The 19,922-nt window shown below is 33.5% G+C and overlaps 1 protein-coding gene across 3 annotated transcripts in view; it reads right to left on the bottom strand.

The window, feature by feature from the left end:
• Nucleotides 1-938: 938 nt before the first annotated feature.
• Nucleotides 939-19,922, bottom strand: part of Xrp1 — a 72,311-nt gene continuing 53,327 nt past the window's right edge. For all 3 annotated transcript variants that reach the window (XM_073959707.1, XM_073959706.1, XM_073959708.1), the window contains 2 exons: nucleotides 3,327-4,477; nucleotides 939-2,339 (listed from right to left, as the gene is read on the bottom strand). In XM_073959707.1, coding sequence (XP_073815808.1) covers nucleotides 1,782-2,339; nucleotides 3,327-4,477 — 1,709 coding nt within the window. In that variant the 3' untranslated portion in view covers nucleotides 939-1,781. The remainder of the gene's footprint in view (nucleotides 2,340-3,326; nucleotides 4,478-19,922) is intronic.

Here is a 19,922-nt window from a genome sequence, read left to right as displayed (position 1 = left end):
CACAATTTTCTAAAGAAATTTGTGTCCCAAACACATTTTTCTATAGAAAGTTGTGTCCCAAACACATTTTTCTATAGAAAGTTGTGTCCCAAACACAATTTTCTATAGAAAGTTGTGTCTCAAACACAATTTTCTATAGAAAGTTGTGTCCCAAACACAATTTTCTATAGAAAGTTGTGTCCCAAACACAATTTTCTTTAGAAAGTTGTGTCCCAAACACAATTTTCTATAGAAAGTTGTGTCCCAAACACAATTTTCTATAGAAAGTTGTGTCCCAAACACAATTTTCTAAAGAAAGTTGTGTCCCAAACACAATTTTCTATAGAAAGCTGTGTCCCAAACACAATTTTCTATAGAATGTTATGTCCCAAACACAATTTTCTATAGAAAGTTATGTCCCAAACACAATTTTCTATAGAAAGTTGTGTCCCAAACACAATTTTCTATAGAAAGTTGTGTCCCAAACACAATTTTCTATAGAAAGTTGTGTCCCAAACACAATTTTTTATAGAACGCTGTGTCTCAAACATAAGTTTCTGTAGAAATATGTGTCCCAAACATAAGTTTCTCTAGAAATCTGTGTCCTAAACAGAAGTTTTTCTAGAAATTTGTGTCCCAAACACAAGTTTCTAGTGAAATTCAAGTTTATCTATAAAGTTGCTTCCCAAAACAAAAGTACCCTAAATTTCCATAGAATGTTATGCCCCAAACCCAGTTTTATTATAAATTTTGCCCCAATCTCAAGTTTCTGAAAAAATTGCTTCCCAATCACAAGTTTCTAAAGAAATTTGCACCCAATCAAAAGTGTCTATAGAAAATGGTGTCCCAATCTCAAGACAGTCGTGTCCTAAACACAATTTTTTATAGAACGCTGTGTCTCAAACACATTTCAAATATTTTCCCAACATTTGAAAATAGAGAAAGAAAACGCAAAGCTATAGTTTTAATGCCATGTTTTCATTACATGGATCAAGAATATGTGTATATATTTTATTTAATCACTTTTTGTTTTTTGTGTTTTTTTTTTGAATCTTTTGTATGTTTACAAAGTTCATGTTGAAATACATATGTTGTATGTTCTTAAAATCTTCTACAATAATAATTATAATGGCATGATACAATATTAGAGTACCATGATGTATGTAGTAGTTTGTATTTAATATATTTTTTTTTTTTGATTTTTTATTTTGCATAAAAAAAATTAAACAATTACATATGTATGTGTGTATCATAATATAATAAATGTTATAAAAAAAACATGTGAAATTAAATTCCAAAAGTAAAGACAATTTTTTTAACAAACAAAAAACATTGAAAAAAAGAATAGGTTGGATTTTTTTCTTATGTTTACAAAAAATATTGACACATAATTTTTAAAATTCCTCTACAAATAAACATAACGAGGAGCTGTTAAAAAAATTATAAAAAATATAAAATTTATGTTGTTTATTAAAAATATCTGCATATATGCGATTGTTTTAAAAATATTATTGTTTTCTTGGAAATATATATTTTTTGTTTTTAAATCAAATAAAAGCTTTGCTTATATATTTCTTAATTTAATATAACTACCAACTAGCAACAACTATTTGCTTAATCTTTAAAATTAAAAAATCTCCAATGGCAACTGCATTTCATAGATTTATATTGTGCAGTAAATGTCTGTGTGTGGGTGATTTTATGGTGATTTGAAGGTACTGACTGCTGATCGATTTTATCCAAAAAAGTTAATGGATCGATTCTTGTGAGAGATGCTGAGTTTTGTTTTTGATGTATTCCGTCTAACGCTGGCTTGCACGCTTTAAAGCTCTTCTCAACTTCCGCTCAATCCGTTGCAAATGCTCACACTCCATATTTAATAGAGCATTGCGTTGAATCAATTCACGCTCTTCCCTTTCAATTGCCTCCTCACGTTCCTTATTCTTACGACGAGATTTACGACTTGCCTCATTATTCTTGGCGCGCTCCAGCAACTTTTTCTGCTCACTTTCGGGCAAACGAGCCAGCTGGGAAAGATCAGGCATATCGCTGTGTTCCTTTGCTGGTCGTCCACGACCACGTTTTGTTGTGACATTTGTGGTACATGTTGTAGCTTCCGATGTGGCAGGCGAGTGGGGTTGCAGAATGTTGAAGATACCAGAAAAGGTTGTTTGATTAGAGTTACAGGAGTATGGAGTGTATGGTGGTGTAATGCCATTCGAATTGTAGTCGTCGAAATCAAAGACTTCGGATTTAACAGTGACAATGGTATCACAAGATTCTTGGGGAGAGCTTGCAATTAGATCATTGTAAATATCTTCTGATGTTTCTTCTGGTTTAGTGATTGGGATCATGGCGAACTGAAAAGATGACAGAAAAAGAAAAGAATATTAATTGAATTTTAATCGAGCTAACATGGCCTAAGGAGTTTGTATTGAAAAAGTGAATTCTAGCGAAGTACCACACATCCAACCAATATGCTACAAATCGTTTCGCTGGTGGTTTAATTCAGCTCATCAGGCAAATCGAATGTGAATGGCTAGAAGACAAAGGCTGATTTTGATAAACTATTTTTATACAAGCATTATTACAAATTTGCAGATTGAAGTATTTTTTAAGACTTTCTTTATCAAGTCAGCCTAGTGTCTCGTCTAGAATCTTTTCTCAATACATACATATTTACAATCGATGATGGGTTTTTCTTCATGAATTGTAGTGCCTTCCATTTCGGAAATTTGAATTTTTATTTAATAATAATATTTATTTGCTGTGAATTTTTATTTGTTGTTGTCTTATTAGGACTAAGGTCATTATTTATGAAAGTTTTATAATAAATTGAATTTTAATTGAGCTAACATGACCTAAAGAGTTTGTATTGAAAAAGAAGAATATTAGTTTATATGAATAGATACGTTTTTATCCTCTTTTTTCAGAAAAAATATGTTTAAACTGATATTTTATATTACTTAGTCCCGGGCCACACCAGAGTAATTTCACTGAAATTTTGACATGAAAGTAAAAGAAAATGTAAAATAAAAGGGTCTGTTTTTTTCATACGAATATTGCAACAAAGCAAAATTGCAGAACACATGAAAGCGTGTACACTAGTTTCTTGAAATTATGTGGCTTTCCCAAAATATGCAAAATTTCAGCTCTGTTCCTGAACTAAAAAGTTTTTACAATTTTGACCATTTTTACACATTTTGCGTTCCCGTACAAAAAATTTATATGAAAATCGTTTACGACTTTTACAACTTTTACGACTTTATGAAGTACGGGAACAGGCCATTCATGTCAAAATTTCATTGAAATTGCTTTAGTATGGCCCGGGTGATAATAATACCTACCTCATCAATCAATTTAACAACTCCTGGGGTATCGAGAACTTCATTTTCAACAGCCGCCGATACGCTACGACGTTTGGTATCAAGACGCAATTTGGCACGTTTCTCCTGCATGTGTTTTTGGGTTTGAGAACTTTGAGGACGTTTTAAAGGATTTCCATGTGGCATGCTAGATCGGGCAGCAGCTAAATCATCCTCATAGAACACAATCATCCTCATGGAATCCATAACTACATGCTGCTGTGATGAATGAGAATTGGTGGAATCAGTATCGGTGGCAGCCGATGAAGACGTTGCTGGTGTGTCCAATGTATATTCATGTGGAATGGATGGTTCGGCATTTATTAATTCCTGTGGCCAACCAGCCATGTATTGTGATGATTGAGATGATAGCAATGGACCGGCAGCAGAGCAAAACATTGGATCGTTAAAATCACTTTCTTGGCTATTATCAATTCTGCCACAATCCATAAGTAGATTATATCCTCCATCATTGATGTCGTTTATATCAACGGCATTCTCCAGACCATATGAATCTAGATCCAAATCCTCATAATGTAAGTTTTGGCTGTTGGGAGCCACAAAGAAAATTTCTTCATCGTTGTTGTTGTTGGTGGTGTTATTGAAAATGTCAGCTAGATCGTTGACCGCCATTGGAATAGATGTGTTGTTGTTGCTGTTATTAGTGGTAGTGTTGTTGTTAATGCAACGTTGATTGTTGCCAAATAATATTTCATCCAGTAGATGTTGTAACTGTTTTTGTTGGTTATCTGCTTCTTCTTCTTCTCCTTGAGTCCCTTTGCTGGGGGTAAATAAGAGATTTAATGATGTTTCTTGTAGTTGTTGTGGCTGCTCATAAGCCTGTCCTAATAATTTCTCTTTGTCCTGATCCTTGCTTGTAGTTTCCGTCAACAGTCCAATATCGAATTCAAAATTTTCATTAAAGGTATCAACACCGAAGCAGCTTGACTGATGATTTATTTCATCGATGTTAACCTGCTCCTTTCTGTGGTTACAATTATTTCCGTTGTTGTTGCTGTTGTGATGATTATTATAGTTATTACTGTTGTTGTTGTTGTTGATAATATTTTGGGTTGTAACTGATGTTCCTGATGTTGCAGACAAAGTCGATATTGCGGCTTCTTGTAGGTATTCTAAAGGTTTGCCAGAATCAAAAAAGGGGGGAAGAAAAAGGAACAAAAGCTAAGATTAGTAAGGATTATTTGAAAATTTTTCAAAAATACCTATGAGTATGGTTGTTTTTGTAATGGTGTGAGTATGTATGTGAGGGAGTGATATAACCCTTTGGGCCACTTTTTAGTAGGTGATAAAAAAAAGTCCAGTAGAGTGCAATGACTGGTGGTGTTTTGTAAAAATGTAAAATATATTTTTAAAATAAAATAATTCCAAGCAAGGTAAAACATCTAATCATTTGATTAATTTAATCTTTCTATGGCTACAGGACATTCTTAAAATGTTCTAGATTAAGGTAGGTATTTATCTTTCCTTTTCTAGAATTTTTTAGACGAAAGGTTGTATTATAGGTATTTGTAGATAGCGAAACCTGTAAAGCTTTAACTGTAAACAATGTATTTCAATTGCCTTCCTCCTTTAGATGGAAAGTTTAGCCATCAACACCATAACCCTAAAAACAAAATTTTACTCAAGCCTCTTCAAAATTTAAAAAAAATACTTCCAGGATGTCCACATTTCTATACATAAGACAAAACCCGAGATTAAGCTGCATTATTTTACAACAATAAAATTTTTTTTCATTAGTTTTCCTAATTTTACATTAATTTAATCATTTACTTTCATTCATCAACAAGCCTCCAAACTCTGTCGTTATAAATGTGGCAAAAATCACAGTATAACTTAAGGCGCCAAATTAAAAGAGCGAGACAACCATTGAGGTGAGGAGGTATAAATAAATCTCTTACAAAACCATGCAAAACAAAGGGAAAAAGAAATAAAAAAACAATATTTGTTGTGAAATTCAATTTGCAGACGAATTTTCGTGTTTTATTTTTCTAGTTTATCTCCATTAAAAAAATATAAAAAAAAAATAAAAGAGAACTAAAAATTATTAAAGGTGAAAAGAATGTATTATTTTAAAAAATATATTTTAATTATTAAGTGAAAAAAAAACTATGAATTTTTTAATGTTCAATTTGTCACCTAAAGTATGTAGCTAAGCTAGTAAATTGAAGACATCTTGTTCAATAAAAAAATTTTCTAAGTTGACAAAGATTTTCCCATTAAATAAAAAAAATAGAAAAATTAAAAAGCTAAAAAATAAATTTTTCATTTCGTATTTCTTTCTCTCATCCAAGCCGAGTGGACATCAAAACAATACCAACTGCATTGCTTTGTGGAATGCCAAGTTCTACCGGCAGATACGACATTCGTTGCTGCAATTTGGATGATTCATTCAAAAAATTGCAAAGTGAGGAGAGGAAACTAAAACAAGTGAGAAAACAATTGTTTGTAATTGAGAGACCGAGCGGTATTAACGTGAAATAAAAGATACTCCGAATAACAACAAAAAGAAGGCATGGATTCACTGCATTTGTGTGTGTGTCTGATTTTGAATTGTATCTTCAAAATGTTTTGGGGTAAAACATATGAAAACCGAGGCATGCACAATCATGTTCTTGGTCAAAACACGATTTGGATGTGAAGGAAACTACATAAAAGCTGATGAAATCTATTCAAACTTCTAGAAACATAAATTCTGTAAAACATTATAAAATTATTTTAAATATTAGACAAATATTAATATTTAAATTAGTTTTTTTCCAAAAATTTTTCAACTAAATTCCAGGAAAATACATATTTTTTGAGTTTTTTAAAAACACAAATTTTTTAATTTTTCTTTCACGGAAAAATTTATTCAATATATCATATTTTTTCAAATTTTGTCATGTATTTTGGTTGCAAGAAAAACAAAAATAATTTCCGTTTTACCTTTGGGAGTTTAGGTGAACAAACGAACTTAACCGGATGACGGCTAACACACTACTGATATGGAATACTGTCTGTGAACGATATTATTTCCACAATAACAGAGAATGGTAGAGACGACATGGTCAATTCCCGCAGCCACACACACAAACAGTTGTAGAGGGAGAAAAATATAAAATACTCTGAGAGACAGACAACAAATGCAAGGAGAGAATGAGTAGGCCTATGTGTTTGGGAGACAACGAAACGAAGGGGCAGTTTATTTGAGGTGGAAAACATATGATTTCTGTTTTGCTCTATTGTGGGGGATCAATGGAGGAATTTTGCAATTGGCTACCATACAAAAACAAAACCAACAGTGGTGATCTCTTTCTGCATAAAAAAGGAGAAGAAACAAAACCACAATAGTTGAGAAACAAGTGTGCCACTGATTGAAATGTGTAAAAGAGATGTACTTATTTTGTGGTTAAAAAGATGACAAGTGTCCACGAAATAATAACACGACCCCTCTTTTTTCTCACGTGTGTAACAGGTTGGGGGTGTGTGTGTTTATTCGTGTTGCGTGCATTGATATTGTTGTTTTGGCTCGCGCCTTTGTTGTTATAACAGTAACATAATAGCGGAATTTAGGAAATGTTAAACATCTGTCAAATAGGAAATGTAAGTGTTTTTTTGAATGACAATAAAAAGAGCAAGATATATTGTCCACTTACTCCACAAATTATAAGACAAATAATTAATTTTCAAAGGTATTGCTCTCCAGAGATTGGGTGCGACAGAGATCATTTGGTTATGCTCTTATCAATTGATGGTATTGATTTGTGTGCCTGTGTGGGGGCAGCAAGCAGAAGACAGCAAAGGAAATGTATGAACTTAAATTGTAACTAAGTCGACTTCTTGACGGAAGAAGAAGAAGACAATTGATATTGTGAAATTAATTCAATGACGAAGGTGCGTAGTTTAGCACGAACTTTTCTGATCAAAGAAATTAAATGCAAATGAAAACAAAAGGTGGTTACTCATACAAAAATATAATGGAAAACAGAACAGTTGTTAGTAAGTCTAATAGATTGCAATAGAAAAACTGCAATAAAATGAAACTATTTTAGGAAAATGGCAACAACAACATTAAAATTATCATGGTCCAATTAATAAATTCTAAACATACGCGAACATGTAAAAAACGTAAAATAAGGCAAATGACACTTTAATAATGTTCTGTGTAACGACTGGAAAGGAAATATCAGTGAACGGATTTAGCCAACAAGGATGATTTATTGTGTGAAGAAAACAATTGATATTGTGACACAAAATAATAAGCCTGTTGTGAGAAGATGTTTGGACTTTGTAACAGTTGGTCAGTATGTTTAATAGAAGGAAATAAAAAGTGTCTACATTTTATCTATTATAGGAACAATTCAAAATTGTTGCACAATTAACATTTTATGAAAAGTGGACTTAAAGAAATTATTCTTGGCCAAATAATAAGAGTGGAAGGGAAAAATTTAGAAAAGTGTTGTGCTTAAACGGGCATGGATGTGTTTTATCTTAAGGAGGAGGTATTATGATTGATGGAGAGTTATTACATATAAGGACATTTGAAAATGATTGTGCCACCTTAAAATATGTCGATTAATATGGAAATATCGAAGAGAATGGTATTTCAAAAATGAGGGCAATCTGTGGAGAAAAACAAACGAGACGCCAATAAAATACAAATTAAGAGAAAGAGGTGGACATGGATCGGATACACTCTACGCAAACCGCCACAAAGTATTTGCACAGTAGCTCTTGAATGGGACCCCCAAGGAAGCAGAAGGCGGGCAGACTATAACATGGCGACGAACAATCCTCACAGATATCAAGAAACTTAATATATCCTTTGATGAAATAAAAACATATTGTGGAAACACCTTGTAGAAGCCCTATGCTCCCTAGAGGAGTAATAAAGGAAACTAAAAATATCTTCCCACCATTTTGTAAAAATATATTCTGTGCATAGTCCAGAAATTACATCTAAGTTCCGCTTTTAATACTATATTCATATATGTAAAAGGTTTCAAAACATAGAACTTTATATGAAACTAAAATCAAATTATAGTATTGGAAATTCCGGAACAAAGGAAACATCTATCGAAATATTTGTGAAACTGTAGATAGAACATATTTGTCCACTCAGAGAATGGTAATTAACTATGTATAAAGAAAACCGTAATTTTTACGTCAAAGCTCAGGTCTGGACGACCAAAAATATTATCCGAACAGGAGGAGGAAGGCAAAGATATTAGCGTTAATGAAAGAAAAATTATGGTCAAATTATGGAGCGAAGAAAAAAAACAATTGAAACAATGTCAAAACTTTACGTAGAATACATTTTTCCATACAGAGAATTGTAATCAACCATAAAGAAACATGCATTTTTACGTCAAAGCCCAGATTTGGACGACCGAAAGGAGCGCAGCATAATTAGTATGATTGAAATAAATCTTTGGATAACGTCGTGTAGAAAATTTAAAATGGGCATTTAAAAAAGAACATGTGGAGAAACTGCTTGAAAAGTACTGCATAAAGCTAGATATCAACGTAGAGGGCACAGCGAACGTTGTACATATCACTACTTAACTGTCAAGGTACAATAATATAGAAGGTAGGACAGATATACTGTCAGAATTACTAAAAATGAATACCATGACTCCACGACTAGCCACCTACATAAAATTTCTTATGATATCTCAGTAAAAAATAGATCCCTTTATTATAAATTTACCATATATTTGGCCGAAAGTCCAACCATTGATATGAATGAAATAAATGAAAATGATAAATGGTTCATATTTCATAATAGAACAAAAGCACATTTTATTTTGTTTTCGACAACAAAAAGGAATACAAAAAGCCATGCTTGAACAAATATAAGGTAAAGCATAGACTACTGAATTTATAGACGACGGAATGTTCTCACCGAGTATGTTCGAATTGAGTGTGGTAACTAGGAAACTCAATATAAAATGACAAAAATACCATTTAATAAATATTTTGTTCTGGCAATTAAAACTATATCCTCAGATGAAAATATCCAAGAAAATGTTGCCATTTTTTCCCAAAAATCGTCTTAGAACTTTTTTGAGTTCTCGGGTTTGAGTGACTTGACCGCGGCAAAATTGAGTAATCCGTCGTCTGTATATTCATTAGTCTATGGGAAAAGTAAATACTACAACTCAACAACAACCACATAGAAATTTGTTTTTGATTGTAATGTTAGTGTCAATCGTATATGTAAACAAAATGAGGAAATGTCTATAAATTATTTGAATTTAAAAAACTAATAATTTTTCACATTTGATTGAATATTTTGGAAAACATGAATGACAATTCGTTACATTTTCAATTTGAATGTTTCCACATCATTCCACTAAATGCATAATTTCGCAGAAAGTAGAATTCTTGCAAAAATGTATTGAAAGGAAAGAACCTGGGCCTGGATTCTTGTTCTGTGAAAATTTGAAATGAAAAATATTTCCTTTATAATTTTTTCATTTGACAGTTCTTTCCTTTATAAAAGTTTTCATTTCACATTTTCATAGAAATAGAATTGAGCCCCTGGTTCAATATTTTGTTTTTGAAATCAAAGAAGCACATATTCATTAGGGCTTTATTTAACAAAATACCTCACATATTAACAAACGTTGTACCGCCACTTTTCGTTATGATATATTTTTTCCTCAAAAAATATATATCCCCAATGTACATCGAAATAGAAATAAATATATAAAATGTCGTATGGCACTAACGTTACAACCCACTTCAGTCAGCTGTGTATTGCTGTTACCTTTTATTGTTCTACCACGACAAAAAGCCAATTACATGGCAAAAAACTTAAAAATGTAACACAACATAAAAAATTCATTCCACAGGTTCAAACAGATATTTAAAAAAGCTTATAAGTATTAATATTTTGTGACATATCCTTTTGGATATAACAGCTTCCAGCCTCTTTGGTATTGAATCAACGAGATTTTGGCAAATTTGCGGATCTATATTGTTCCAAGCTTCTAAAATGGACGCCTTGAACTCTTGGACATTGGAGTGCTTCTTTTGGTAAATTTGTCGATCAATTTCTTGCCAAATGTGCTCAATAGTTTTTTTTGATCTGGGTATTGGGGAGGTTTATCTAGGACATGGGGACAATTTTATATTAACCAAGATCGTGACACTTCTCATTTGTGCTTGGGATCGCTATCCTGATAAAATATACAATTATCTTCCATCCCCAAATCGGGGCACAGGACTGAATTATATTCTGGTTTAAAATGTTAACATATTAATATACCCTCCACAAAATGTATGTAAAGCTTTTGTTTAGCTAAAAAATGCTTGAAATACAGTATGGGAATTAGAAAAGTAATAATTCGGCTAGACTTTTGATATTAACGAAGTATACCTCGATAACGGTCAGTTTTGTTGGTCAACGTGTACTATGCTTAAGTTACTCATACCCTTCGCCGATACATACCCCCAAACCATGAACGAAGCTCAACTTTGATTTAGAGTAGGTGTGGATTTGTGGAAAGCAAGCTTGGTTCGGTTGTCGCCATACAAACCTGTACCCGTCGGAACCTTGCAGATTAAATTTACTTTCATCTGTGAAAAATACCTTAGTTATAAAATGAATTTCCAAACTATAAACTGTCACTTACACTCTCCCAAAATGCATGATGCCTATTTAAATGTTGCTTAGCAAATTCCACCCACTATTTATATTCTTTTCAGATATGCACGTTTTTTCACGACAGATCTACCATGTAAATCAAAGCTTCTAAGTGTTCTTCCAATACGTTCATTGGAAACTTCTTTATTTCATCCAGAATTTACTATGGGGGTTATTATGAATAAAATTTCCCCGTGAGTTTTGTTTTTCCGCCGTTGCAACTTAAGGGAGAATGTGAAAAAATTCGAGGGGAATTGCCGTTCATGATAGTCCCCTATATATTAACTTTCTCTGCTTTCGTCTTGTGGCGAAAGCTTCTTTCCTTGTCCGGTTCTATCTTTATTAAGTGCCCTACTTTCTTTGTCAAACCTTTTAATAATATCGGTCGATTTACTGATTTTTACTATATTTGATATCTCTCTTATAGATTTATTGTCCTCTCGAAGCCGGTCGTATAAATATAACCTGATATTGGAAAGGATTATGTGTGAAATTGTAAATATTGAAATTTAATTTCTGAAATAAAAAAAAACTGAATTATTTTCTAATGTAAATGGACCTCTATGTGATTTATGTTGGTTTATTGCAACACAAAATATAATTTCTGTCTCGGTCTTGAAGAAACCCCGCGAATTTCTTTGCATAATCGCTGAAGCTTTTACATTTTATGAAATCTATGAGTGCGAAGTTCATTATGAACGGAAATTGAATAAACTTTCCGTATAATTTCCTTGCCAAAGAAAAGAACAAAACATTATTTCTATCTCTTTCATTCAATTGTATTCCTTTTTAGCACAGCAATATAATGTAGTTCGCTACACATATTATTATTCGCAGTTTTAACTTCCTATAAAGAATCGAAGTTTCCAGTTGTTTCCATAGACAAAGTGTATGCATTTAAAAGCAAATTTATCGGATTTATTTATTGCGGTGAATTTAAATTGTCAATTCTATTACTTTTTCCGACAAATTAAGGAGGCTAAGCAACAAAACAGTTCCAAAGTAAACATTCTTTAACTCTGCTGAAAGTGAACTTTTGCGCAATTAGTTCGATGCTATATGAGGAGAAACAACATCTCGTCTCAATTTTTACAGTCCTATTTCGTGCTGATCATTCTCATATGGCAAGTGTTTTTGCCGCGTAAAACAGATCGATTACATTTTTAAACCCATTGTGATTCATCAAGATTTTGTTTGCCAGCGTATTTGAGACGAGAACACAATTTGTCTATCAATTTATTACGTGTTATCTTTTATTACATTCAATGTTGCAAGAAAAGAAAAAAAGAGTAGCATTTCTTTAGAAGAGATAGAGGTAGTTGTCAAATTAAAAAAAAAAAAAATAAAACACATTGATGGGCGACAAACATCACCTGATAAATTGGCCAGAACCTATACAATTGTATTTTGTCCATATTTACATTAGACAATTTTCCTTGCGGCAATTGTCAGTTTGTAGGTGAGAGAGGGTGTTGAAAGGCAAAGGGTTACCATATGCCTCACCTCTCACTCCTTCAGACTGGCAATTGCCGCAAGGAAAATTGCCTAATATAAATATGGACTTATATTATGCGTTATTCATAATTATTTGCTAACACATATGTATTGCCATTTGCAAGCTAATAAAAATATAATTCTAAAGAAGTTTATTGTTTTAATTTTAGATTATGTTGACGACCGAGCAAGTATCAACACGTAAGAAAGTAAAATGATACATGACCATTAAATAAAACTGACCCACAAATATGCATGCAATGTTTTGTTTTTATCATGTTAGTGAAGAGAAAAAAATAACGAGAGACAATTTATGGGAGAATAGTGAGAATAGTGTCCCTTTGTTAAATTAAACAACGAAAACGTTATGGAAGTTTTCGTAACTTCAGCTGTTTTAACATAGTATTCTTTTAACAGTACATTAAATGTGGAGAGAGTGAGAGAGAAGAATGTGTCTTTGATAATTTGGCGGGTAAATTCCCGTTTAGTCAGCTGATTTAACATAGTATATTTTTAACAGTACATTAAGTGCGGAGAGCGAGAGAAGAATAGAGAAGTTTTTTTTCAACGGTGTTAACATTTCATTGAGAAAAATCTCCATAATTTTGTTTCAGTGCAAACAGTTTGAGAAAGAGATAGGAAGAAATCTATCGGTAAAATTATCTCATCTTCATAGAAAGAGTACAACATACTACCAATTTATAGAGTGAGCAAAATAACAGCTGTTCACATGGCAAAGACATTGAAAAAAAATAATTTTACATCTCAAACAAGTGTGCCATGCATTCGCGAAAATGTTAATCGGTTAAAAAGAGATGATGAGGTGGGGTGGGGGGTTTAACAGTTTTCGTTTTCTTTGTTTGTTCCAACAAGAAAAGGGTGTGTGTGTGATGAACTCTTTTTTGGCTGATGCTCGGTAGCTTATCTGTGTATTGTGTGTGTTCGTTAACCTGTGTGTGCAAATTTTAGAATTTCACAACTAATCGGTAATGTGACGTAGAAATTGTGTTACATTTTTCAGGTAAAATTTTGTGGTTGTTAAAATGGAATGTAATAAATACAAATTAATAGATTTATTTCTTCTGTAAGTGAGAAAATGTTTGTCAAAGATGTAATAAGACAAATTTCAATAAAATGTTTGTGAATATTGTGGAAGTTAAAGTAAACAAAAGTTAAAGTGAAGGGGTTGTTATGGCAAATGAATCTGAATCATCTGTGTAGCACTTCCCTGTAAGTGGTGTCTTAAGACACGGCGTTCGGATTAGGATATAAAATGTAGGTCTCATATCATTGAGATCATATGAATCGGGGTGCACTCGCTTCAGGGCCTGGCTGGCATACACCGTACATAGCCGACATGACAGACGTAATTTAAAGATTTACAACATGACATACAAAATTCGTTCCACACGTTTAATCGGACACATCTCAATAATGTGATGTTCTTTTCGGTAATGGGACTTTTAACGGTATCGAAGAACACTTAGAAATATTGATTTATAATATAAATAAATTTTATATGCATTCATGCTCCGAAATCCATGTAGGAAGTTTAACAAGTTCGCGGACGCAAGCAAATTCAGAGAGGTGAAAAACAAGACTCCCAATTATTTTCGAAATTAGTTTTTTTGTTTTTATTTATTAATTATTGATTATTATTATTTTTTTATTTATTATAGAATGTATCTTGTTGAAATAAATCGTATTATGTATATTAATCACCAAAACTTAAAATTGTATACAAGTAAATGAACAAAAATTGGCAGACAATGTGAATGCTATAGCATTCACGTCATTTTGCATCGGAATGCTATAGCATTCACGTCCGCGAACGTGTTAAAATGTAAAAATGGACAGGCGACAAGCCGCATTGAGCAGCACAAAAACTGGAACGGACTGGAACAACTTCTGCAGAGTGGTAATTTTATTCAGTTTGTTCCAGGGTGGCGTGAAGATTGGTGGACCCGGTGTCGAGGTCGAAAGCGACTAGTCCAAAACAGAAAAACAAAAATACCACAAAGGGCACCCATTGGAGGGCGAATGGTTGATTGATGGGGTGGAACGCGGCACCAACTGATGTTTAATTGTACCGGACGAAAATCGGAGCCGTGAAACATTAATCCCAATAATAAAATAATATACATACCTATATAGATAGCCGAAATGATCAGTTTTGAGCATTTGGCGCCTTCAAAAAAACCAAACCAGAGTTCAAAAACAACAAATCAACAAAATTACCCAATTAACAAGTATAACAACAACGTTTACAAGCCGCGATAGCGGATTGACCCGAAATCAAAAGTGTTTTGGCAAGCGACTGCCAGCTCAGCATCATATGCTGCTGCAACAACGACGTATACAACAATAAAACACGGGCACGAATTGGAAGATGTAATGTTTGGAAGCTATTTGAACCATCTTGCCTAGCACAAATCTGCAAGGAGATGTCGCTGGGATTATCTGGAAATCCCGGCCTCTGTCGAATATTTGATCTTCAGTGATAATAACACTAGCCTCGGAAACTGTTTCGGTCATTTCATAGCACCACACATTATACAGCACTCATTGAATGCAAGCCTAAATCTAAAGCTGGGTACATATTGTCAGTTTTGAATGTCGATATTTCGCAATTATCGATAACTGTCAAACCGTCCAGCAACCACAAAACATTTTGCGGTTGCATTATGAATGACAAAAATGAACGGCCACACCATCAAGCAACAACAAATCTGTCATTCAAAACTGACAATGTGTACCCAGCTTAATAGACCTATAATTACAGCTGGAAAAAATTTATGGTACTATCGATTATTTTTTGGAAAATCAATATCGATAAAAAGTTTGTAGAAATTACGCGGCATTTTGGGTTTTTGGGTGTGAGAAAATAAGTCCGTAGTCACACGCACAAACTTTTTGGAAAAGAAAGCAGTTTTTTCTCCTTTCGCCATTTTTATTTCCAAATTAATGGTGATGACAAATTAGCGATAATATCGATAGCTATCGATTTTTTGATATGAAATATCGAAAATATCTAATGTAGGGAATATCGATAGCTTGCCAGCTCTACATATAACCATCTCTCAGTGCTATGCACCTGCTAAAATAGGTGACGAAGAGGCTACCAAATGCATTTTATGGACAACTAAACGCGGATATGACAAACAAATAAAAACGATATCAAGATAGTCATGGGTGATATTAACGCAAAAGTTGCACAGACAACATCAATCTGCGTTTCATAATGAGCAAAAGCGGCTTAAGCAGCTCACGAATAACAATGGAGCACAGCACGACTGATCTATGTATGACCAAGCAGTTTGGCCATTTTACAATGAGCAGAATTTTTTTGGAATATCCTGGTCGGAATTCCGAAAATGCTCCTTAAAGCATTTTACCATGAAACATAGTGAATGACAAATTTAACACACAGAAAATAATGTTCCCTAGGGTGGCAGACGAGTTGTCTGAACACATGAGAATATAACTACCACAATCGTTGGTCTGAAATATCTGTCAGTTGCAAAAGAAAGTGCACGGAAAGTGTTAGGCTGCACGACATACCGTGTAAAAGCTGGACAAGTGAAGATAACTTGACTTGATAGTGGAAGAGAGAAAATGATTAAAATCGAGGATAGATCCACTAATAATTAAATTAGAAGTATCAACACCAACGAGGTAGCAAATAAAAAGGTCAAAAGTTCTGCACGTAATGACAGAAGACATCACTAGGAGCAAATATCAAAAGACGCTGAGAACCCAGCAATCCGACATGTCAGCATCAGCATCTTCCTTGTCTGAAATAAGATATGCTACCAAAAACAATAAATCATCGTATCCTGACAATATCGCCACGGAACTATTTCAGTATGCTCCAACACTACACGCATATATTTGGGCTCCCTTTAGATAAGTTTGGGATTAAGAATCAATACCGCTTGACTGGATAGAGGTTTTGATTGTAATTATACCAAAAAATGAGACATTATGCTTGATTTACATTTACGAAATCCACTCGTTTTTAACTGTCAAATCCATAGGTTAAACGTCAAATGAAATCCAGATGAGATTTCATTTGACGTTTGAGCTATGGAATTGACAGTTGAAATCGAGTGGATTTCGTAAATGTAAACTTAGCATTAGGGAATGCAAGAATTGAAGAGGTATAACTGTATTAAACACGATTCAACAAAGTGGGGCATTTATTGTACTGGAATTCCACCAGCAATAAAAGAAAACAAATCCTGTGGTGACCACATAACCACGCTAATAATAACCATAAAAACAATCGATTGAGTAGAACATCCCGATTTACTTCATTTTGGTCGATTTAGAAAGAGCTTTCGACACTATTGAAAGAGGTGCCACCATGGAAAGCCCTTCAAACGTTGGCTTACCTTCCAAAGTAGTGGAAATCATTGGTGTGCTCTATCAAGATAAATAACAGGATATTGATAAAAAACAAATGCGGAAGCTTCGGATGGTATACAATGGAAGCTAACAGACTTGAGCTACGCAAATGATATTACCCTTATCGATCAAGTTGAACCGAATTGACGTATTTATGGTCATGATACTGAAGGAGATTGGAGTTGGGGGAGAAATAAATAAGCTGCATAATAATCTTATATTGGAATCAAAAAGCTCGGATCGATATAAATAATGAATCAATAGACGAAATTGCAACATCAAGAGGAATTACATAGGGATGCATATTATCCCATTCGTTTTTCAAAAATTTTCCCAGAAAATATTTAATGAAGCCATTGAAAATGAACGAATAGCAATAAAAGTACATGGACTGATAATAAACTACATACACTATGCAGATGACACCGCAATAATAGCTGCCAGCATATCTGGTTTACAAAGGATCGTAGATAAACTTACTTGTGTGAGCGAATATATGGTCAAAAAAAAAAAAAAAAAATAAAAATTAAAAAAAAAAAAAACAAATATATGGTTGTGGGTAGGAAAAATTATTACTATCACACCACACTAAAAATTACTAATAACAATATCGGACGAGTCACTATTTTCATATATCTTTGAATATTGTTAAACGAAAAGTGGGATCCGTCAAATGAAATTGAAATATGGATCTGCCGAAAATTTTTAAAGATACCTGTTACAAACCTGGACGTTTTAAGAAGAAAGGGCTTCGATAGACAATTGCTACTATCAGCCAAAGAGAATGAAGCAGAATCACGAACTGAGATGATTTCATTTTTGTATGCGAAATCATGACAAATTTTGCCTGATTTCGTTGGGAATCACGAAACGCCTACGAAATCACGAAACTATGCCGAATGTAAACCAAGCATTACTATCGGCAGAACTCTACGACTACTTTTTATTCGTTGCTACGGAGTTATGAAAAATGATCTCCGTTGCTCTAAAGCCACACCCTAAAACTTTCATACGAAACTTTCCCATTATTTTGGCGTTCTTAGGTCGAGTTCCCCAATACAGTAATTTCATAAAATTACTTTAGTATGGAACTCGATCTATGAACACCAAAATAATGGGAAAGTTTCGTATGAAAGTTTCAACGTGTGGCTTTAGAGTTAGATACAATTTATAAGCAATTGCTTTAGAGATCCCTACAAAACACAGTTGGTTGATCCTTATCCGCCCCTAATGGCCTCTGTACATACGGCGCGTTGAGCGTCGCGTTACAACAACCACATGAAAACTTCAACAACAAACTTGGCATGAATTACACTTGTTTCATGTGGTTGTTGTTTTTAATGCGTGACGCGACGCACAACGGATCGTATGTGCCGGGGCTATAGGAGTTTGTTATAAAAAAAGAAATAACAACTTAAGTTGGGAACTTTTTGCGGTAACTCACGAGACGGAATTTTTTAATGGAGTGGAGTTGAAGTCCATGTCGAAAACTGAACTAGTAATGGGAAGGCAACATAAAAAACCTTTCGGATGATGAAGCAAAAGCTGAAAACAAATCCAACGTTTGAGTAAAGTTTTGTGTCATATCTGGTAGAAGAATAACGACAAATTTAAACTTGGCAGCACTTTGTCTTTTATTTGTCAAAACATTACTCAAACGTTGGATGTGTTTTCATCTCAAATCAGATGCGCTTGGATTAAATGGAGAACAGAGGAAGTAAGCTCAATTGCGATTGAATTTAATGGAAACTTTTTTAATTTGTGTTTATATAATATTCTTGATTTACACAAATAATTAATGCATTTTATTTATTCTCAGATATTCCGCAGAGGCTTGCATTTTTATTGCATCTTTAGACTGATTAAAAACACAATCCGAAGAATGCCTTTAAATTCAATCCAAAGCTCTGCATTGAAAGCCGTGATTTGGATCGAAAATGGAGTGCATCCTAGCTGTGGTAGAGCTGGCAAACCATCGATATTCCCAACATTAGATATTTTCGATATAATATTTTAAAATATCGATTGCTATCGATATTATCGTTAAGTTGCCAACACCATTAATTTGGAGATGAAAATGGCGGAAATGTCAATGCTTTTCTTTACATTTTGACAAGTAGTTCACGGAAATGTAAAGGAGAATAAACAATTGCTTTTATTTTATAAAAATATTAAAAAAATGCATTTTACTTTTCCGAAAAATGTGTACGTGTAACTACGGACTTACTTTCTCACACACACAAAACCGAAAAGCAGCGAAATTTCTATTTATTTCAATGAATTTTAGGTTGCGGATTTTTGTTCCGATAATATCGATAGGCAAAACTATCTATCGACATTTAATTTTTAAAACATAATCGATTTTATCGATAGGGCCATCGATTTTTTGCCAGCTCTAAGCTGTGAGCTGTGCAAGCAAAATGGAGTGCATCTTAGCTGCGCGCTCTCTTATAAAATTCATAAGTGAATTCATAGGAAAAGATGTACTCCAACGGCACATGTACTGTACACTTGTACTGATTAAACTGCATCCACGGATGCAAACTTTTGCTGGGTAATTACCGAAATTATAAGCATTTTAATTTTACCGATTTTTGTCGGCAAAAAAATTAAGCGAAGAGCTGACTGTGTTCTCATCTTAACAGATTTAAAAATTTATTGTATGTTCGCTTATATCCGGAATATCGGAATAGTCTAATATACATAGGTTTTAAGAGGTGAGGGGTCTATTTCCCTCAACTCTTGTTTAGCTAAAAGCTGAGAATCAAGGGAAATAAAATTGCCTAGTGTAAATCAAGACGATGGAGGATATGCTGTTATATTTTTTGCGTAAATTATTTAAAAATATATATATAATGCTTGGTTTACATTTACGAAATCCACTCGATTTCAACTGTCAGTTCCATTGATTAAACGTCAAACGAAATCCAATGGATTTCACATGAGTTTTCATTTGACGTATACGCAAAGGAATTGACAGTTGAAATCGAGTGGATTTCGTAATGTAAACCAAGCATAAGTCGCTG

The sequence above is a fragment of the Musca autumnalis genome, unplaced genomic scaffold (genome assembly GCF_047663935.1).
Source record: "Musca autumnalis isolate F117 unplaced genomic scaffold, ASM4766393v1 scaffold_1, whole genome shotgun sequence".
In the NCBI taxonomy this organism is placed as follows: Eukaryota; Metazoa; Arthropoda; class Insecta; order Diptera; family Muscidae; genus Musca; species Musca autumnalis.
The sequence above is the reverse complement of the archived record's forward strand: the minus strand, read 5'-3'. Positions and strand labels throughout refer to the sequence as shown.